Source organism: Propithecus coquereli, unplaced genomic scaffold (genome assembly GCF_000956105.1).
Source record: "Propithecus coquereli isolate 6110/MARCELLA unplaced genomic scaffold, Pcoq_1.0 Scaffold501, whole genome shotgun sequence".
NCBI classification, from domain to species: domain Eukaryota; kingdom Metazoa; phylum Chordata; class Mammalia; order Primates; family Indriidae; genus Propithecus; species Propithecus coquereli.
Genome location: NW_012150853.1, coordinates 186018 through 191973, shown reverse-complemented (window position 1 = coordinate 191973; position 5956 = coordinate 186018). Strand labels below are relative to the sequence as shown.

At 48.1% G+C, this 5956-nt stretch overlaps 1 protein-coding gene across 1 annotated transcript in view; it reads left to right on the top strand.

The window, feature by feature from the left end:
- NPLOC4 (nuclear protein localization 4 homolog (S. cerevisiae)) overlaps positions 1-5956 on the top strand; it is a 42965-nt gene that overhangs the window by 4523 nt on the left and 32486 nt on the right. Inside the window, exons 4-7 of the mRNA XM_012656457.1 lie at positions 112-291; positions 3075-3161; positions 5110-5181; positions 5612-5738. Of these exons, the coding sequence (XP_012511911.1) occupies positions 112-291; positions 3075-3161; positions 5110-5181; positions 5612-5738 (466 nt within the window). The remainder of the gene's footprint in view (positions 1-111; positions 292-3074; positions 3162-5109; positions 5182-5611; positions 5739-5956) is intronic.

Sequence of the window (5956 nt, the reverse complement as noted above, 5' to 3'; positions counted from 1 at the left end):
TCCCAAATCGGCCTCCCAAAATGCTGGGATTACAGGCGTGAGCCACTGTACCTGGCCCCTTAAATGATTTGTTTTGTTGTTTTATTTACCTCACTGTTGTTAACTCTACAGAAGTACAGGCATGTGGACAACATCATGTTTGAGAATCACACTGTAGCTGACCGCTTCCTTGACTTCTGGAGAAAGACAGGAAACCAGCATTTTGGGTACTTATATGGTCGGTACACGGAGCACAAAGACATCCCCCTTGGCATCAGAGCAGAAGTGGCTGCGATTTATGAACCGCCTCAGGTAACCGTGGCAGGGTTCACAGTTGATGGACGTCTGTCTGTCTGTCCGATGCCCTTTTCAGATTGCGTCTTGCCTTGTGTGTGCTGTCACTGTGCACTGTCTGCCTGCCTGTCTCTTCCTACACACACACACAGAATATTTCTTTGTGAAATTACTGGAGAGTAGGATCATGGCCTCTAGATACTTCAGTGTGTATTTCCTGAGAATAAGGATATTCTCTTACGTAACTAGCACATTTATCAGCCTAAGTAATTTGAACCAATACTGATGCAGTATTTTTATCTCATCTGCCATCCCTGTCCTAGGTGTGCCACTTCCCTCAGTAATGTCCGACGTTGCCTCCTTTAGGTCTTCCCTGTTGTGCTGTGCCTCTTCTACCCATGCGACAGTCTCTGTCCTAGGCAGCTTCGCGTTAGCGCTGCAGCCTTACCCTTGTCCTCATCACGTGCCACACACACTGCAGCCTCAGAGTAACCACAGTGCCCCTGCCACTAAAGCAGGACCGAAAACAGTTTGAAATTTTTTTTTGGTGGGGTGGGGAGAAGGGTCCTTTGGGTTTGTCCCACTGGGGGCCTATGTATAATCACCACTGCAAGGTCCTCTCTGTGATTATGCCACCAACCAGTAGCACGTCTTATTCTTGGTTTTTAGGAATTGGGAGTATTTAGGAATTGTGTCTGTATAAAGATATACACACACAATTGCTTTGTAATTATATGAAATATTTATATGGCGTATTTCATTATATAAATTTTACTGCGAAGGCAAAAACTCTAACAACTGTTGAGTTCTAATAGTTAATGATACACATGGTGAACTATTTGGGGGAGCTATACTTATGTCCGCACTTTGAAATCTAACAGAAAAATAAGATGGGGTGATGGGTGACTAGAGGGACAGACAGAGCATAGTAAATGTTCAGGCTGAATCGAGATGGTGCTCACTGTGAAATTCTTCATCCTTTGCTACATGTTAGACATTTTTTATTAAAAAAGTTGGAGAAGAAAAAAAATTTGCATAGTTCAAGAGTCAGATTGGCAAACCAGGTGTATTCGTCCCCCATCACCCTGTCCTCTGCTCTCCTCTGCAGCAGCCCCACGTTTTAGAACTTCTTGGTTTGGTGTATGAAGTTTCATTTTAATGTACACAGGGCCGCACGCACACGCACGGATTCATACTCTCCCTTCTTCATTTTGTTGTGTGTGCCCCATGCTACTTGTACTTTCTTCCACCTTGCATTGTGTTCTGGAGGTCACTCTGTGGCTGGCCCACTGTGTACTTAGCCTCCCTTGGGGGGTGGGGGCGTCTTCTGCCCAGCGCGGTCTGGGCTGCAGGCCATGGGCAGTTGCCACTGGCTCAGCAGGTTTGTTTGTGGTTCCTGCACAAATGCATGTGTCTCTCCCGGCTGGCTGCATTTATACAGATTTTAAGTGTAGTTTACATCCCTTTGACATTTTGGTATTTGTGCAGCACCGTAGATAGTGTTTCAGAAGGCCTTTTGCGACGTTTCATTTAAAGAGACAATAGATGGCAGTAGAGGCTCTGCTGGAGGGGTCTGGATTCTCTGACCTTTAGGGCACTAGGTGCTCTGGGATCAGGATGCTCGTCTGGAAACACACGGTGTTTAACTTCAGTTTTGTAGAGGGTCTCTTTCATGGAGAGTTTAACAGTTCTAAGTATAATTTTTAAAAAATTGGCACAGAAACCTCTTGTGTCGATGCTACTAACAGCGTCGTCGGGGCTCCTGATTTGAGGATCCTGGAGGTGGGAACAGTTGGCCTCTAATCACCTCCGGCTCATTAGAAGTTGAGCTAACGCTGCCACATGTCATTAAACAAGTCCATTTCCTTAGATTTGTCCTGAGTTTGTGACTTGACTTGTCTCCAGGAGGTACAGTGATCTCCGTCTGGGTAATACCCAGCAAATAGAAAGCTCTGTGTTGTTTGCCAAATTTTTACTAATTTACGAGGATGTACCTACCCAATTAATATAACTCAGTTTGGGGTTACCTTCACTTTTCCTGTGCTTACAGCCAGGGTTTCTGTTTGGAATGATACTTACTATCAGCGACCCACAAGTTGCATGTAAGTGAAGATTGAAGATATCAGCAAAGATTGTCCCCTCCAGGAAGTGGTGTCCTGTGGTTGGTGCAGGTTCCATGTGAGCCAGTCATTGCCAGAGCCTGTCGGTTGCCTGAGCTGAGTGCCCTGCCTCCTGGCAAGCTCGTCCCTGAGTGTAGATGCCTTTTCATCTACTTAGGGTGTGTGTTCATTGCTCTCTCTGTGGAGTTCACACTCTCTCTCTGACTCAGTATCTTGGCTAAGGAGGAGCAGCATGGGAATCTTGCAAGGCTGTTTCCTGGGAACAAATAGTACCTTACAGCTTCAATCTAGCCAGACCTGTTTGGAGTGAAACTACTTACCCAAGGAAGTTTGAAAATAACTTCATTCCCCAGGGAAGGAACCTGTAACACAAAGAAGCAGAGCAAGCGCAGAAAGCCCTCGTTAGTCCCCAACACAGTTGATGTAGAACTTTGTGACACAGCAGCCTGGATACTGTGCCTTCAGCTTCTCTTGGATTTGCATCTAAAAGTGTGTTGCAACCTGAGAAGGAGAACAGCCTGGAGGGGTGTGGTTGTGTTTGATCGGTGGCTGTAATTCTCCTTTCTGACAAAGAGGAGACCAGCCCGCACCTGTGGCCCTGGAGGTAGAAATGGGAGGGTTGGAGGTGCTGTGCTCTGAGCCTTCCTCTCTAAGTCTACTTTCCCCTTTGATTCCTGACAGATTGGCACACAGAACAGCCTGGAGCTTCTTGAAGATCCCAAAGCTGAAGTGGTCGATGAAATTGCTGCCAAACTTGGCCTGAGGAAGGTACTGAGGCATAAGCCAAGCAGCCTTGGGGGGCCCTGGCTCTGGTGGGCATCTGGGTGGGTGGAGTAGCCAGGCCTCGTCTGGGACAACTTCCTAACCTGCACAAGGTCAGGTGCAGGCTCCACACATTTTGAAACTCTGCTCGTGTTTATTGGGTGCCGGTAGCTTTTATGTTCCTCTGACTTAAAATGAGAACATTTCCCTGAGCATAAAAAAAATGATCCCAGTGCAGGAGCTGTTACATCTAAGCCTGCCAGCCACTCTTGAGCACTGCATCAGCGGTGGGGGGGCGGGGGGCGAGGAGACCAGCCGCGGCAGGAGTAAGACAGGAGGGGCTGTGGTACCGGCTGCGCCCTACCTGACCCCTGCGCTCTTGCTTCACGCAGCCTGGAGGCCGAGGATGGCCAAGGATGGCCTGTTCACAGTGTCCGTTTTCTGTGCCGGGCACTCGGAGCTTCTGGTGTTCCCTCGTCAATCATCCAGTTTCCTTTTATAACTTAGGTGTCTGAGCCGGGGAGCTTTCCTCCTTTCATGGGACAGTTAGAAGATAGGAGGAGAATTTTCTTTTTGATTCTGTTGATCCGTTTTATCTCACATCTTGATAAAGTTCCCAGGAATGTTAAAGATAGGTTTTTAGGCCAGGAGCAGTGGCTCGTGCCTGTAATCCCAGCACTTTGGGAGGCTGAAGCAGGGGAGGATCATCTGAGGCCAGGAGTTTGAGACTAGCCTGGGCAACATAGCAAGACCCCATGTCTAAAAAAAAGTAATAAAAAAATTAGCTGGGCATGGTGGTACATGCCTGTAGTTCCAGCTACTTGGGAGGTGAGGCAGGAGGATCACTTGAGCTCGGGAGGTCGAGACAGCAGTGAGCCTCGTTAGCACCAGTGCACTCCAGCCGTGGTGACAGCAAGACACTGTCTCCCCACCCCACCACCACAAAAAAAGGATGGGTTTTAACAAATATGTAATGACCATAATTATAATAGGTCTTGAAGGTCCTTACAGCCTTGCTCCAAATACCAGTGCCTCAGCCCTTACTTAGCTTAGCTTTGGTTCTGCGTTGTTTGCTGCTTAATGGCATTTGTCATTTAAGTCTCATTTTCTCCGTTGCCATCCTCCTTGGGTTTTTCATTCATCTGGGCATTTCTAAAGACATCAAGTCTCCCAGTGTGCCCGGTCATGCTGGCACCAGGTGGCTGTGGAGCGTTGTGTGTCAGGGTGTGCTAGAGGGTGACAGCCGCCAGTCACCAGTAGGACAGGAGTGAAGACTGCCTGGACCCCAGCTCCACTTGCGCAGCCTGCCGCTGGCTTCTGATGCAAGAGGGTAGCTGTCTGTGGAGTTCAGGGGCAGAGGCGGGTCCAGGGACCACAGAGCACACAGGTGCTGTCACAGCGGAACATGCAGGGGAGGCCAGGCACTGATCTGAGCTCCAGGACTGGGCTGACGGGTTCAGATCCTGGCAACCTCAGACGCTTCTTTCCAGCCCTGCATGAGAGGTCTAAGGAGCAGCTGAGTGAAGTCGCCATTGTGTTACCTCCTTTTACTTTAAGTGCCTCTTTGTGGGGAGTCCTTTTTCTTATCTTTGGGGGAACACCCAGCATCGGTTGCTATCTGTCTTCCTCATGGAGTGTACGTTCCCTTCTCACCGGTGTTCCCTTGGTCTCATTCACCACTGTGTTTTCTGCACCCAGCATGGTGCTGGGCACAGGGACGGTGCTGAGAAAAGCTTGTGTCCAGTCCAGCAGCACTAGAGGGAGGGTGGCCGGTTTCTACTGAGCAGAGTTTGGAAGCCCCGGTGTGGCATCTTACGAGAAGCCGATTCACGTAGGCTGGTCTGGCTCGCAAGAAGAAGTCTCTGACAATGTTCTTAAGCTTTACAGGTAGAAGCCAGAAATCATTCATCTGTTTTAGGGAGATGTTCAAAAGATACTTTCCTTTTCTATTAAGGTTGGCTGGATATTTACAGACCTCGTCTCAGAAGATACCCGAAAGGGTACAGTCCGATACAGTCGAAATAAGGTGAGGCAAAGAGAGGAGTATTGGCTCAGCCCTGTGGCTTGGTTACAGACAGTGTGGACTCACTTGCTGAGGGTCTCTCTGCACAGCATGTTCTGGTTTTCAGACCGTATTATTTTTCAAGACAGTCTTATCAATGAATTAAGGCTGGATTTGTTTATTCTGTCTCATGGGAAAAGCCCACCTTACCTTTACAAAGCAGTGATTTTCAGAGGTTGGCCTGTGGGGGGTGGTTTGCATCATGCTTCTGGCCTTCCTGGTTGTGGGTGGTTTTAGGTGGAGTTTGTAATGGCAGGGATTCCAGGTCTTTGCTTCACCCTGGCTTGCTGTGGCTTTTAAGACATTATAGTTTAGTCTTATTTTCTAAAGAAGACTTAGAAGCATCTTTTGACATGATGCTGTAAAATCTGCTACGCTGCTTCTCTCATTGTAGGACACGTACTTCCTGAGTTCAGAAGAGTGCATCACTGCGGGGGACTTCCAGAACAAGCACCCCAACATTTGCCGGCTCTCTCCGGATGGGCATTTTGGATCCAAGTTCGTTACTGCAGTGGCTACAGGTATAAACAGGGACAGTTACTGCTTTGTTAATATTTTCGGTTCCTTTCTTTGGTAGCTTTTTATCCTTAACTTAGTTATAGTGCATTTTCTGAATGGGCTTATGGGAGATGGATTCCTCCTTTTGTCTTGTGGTAAGAATTCTGAACTAACCGGTGTCAACCACAGAACCAACACCAGAATCAGGACCTCAGCTTAGCCTTCCTTAGGTTCAGTGCTC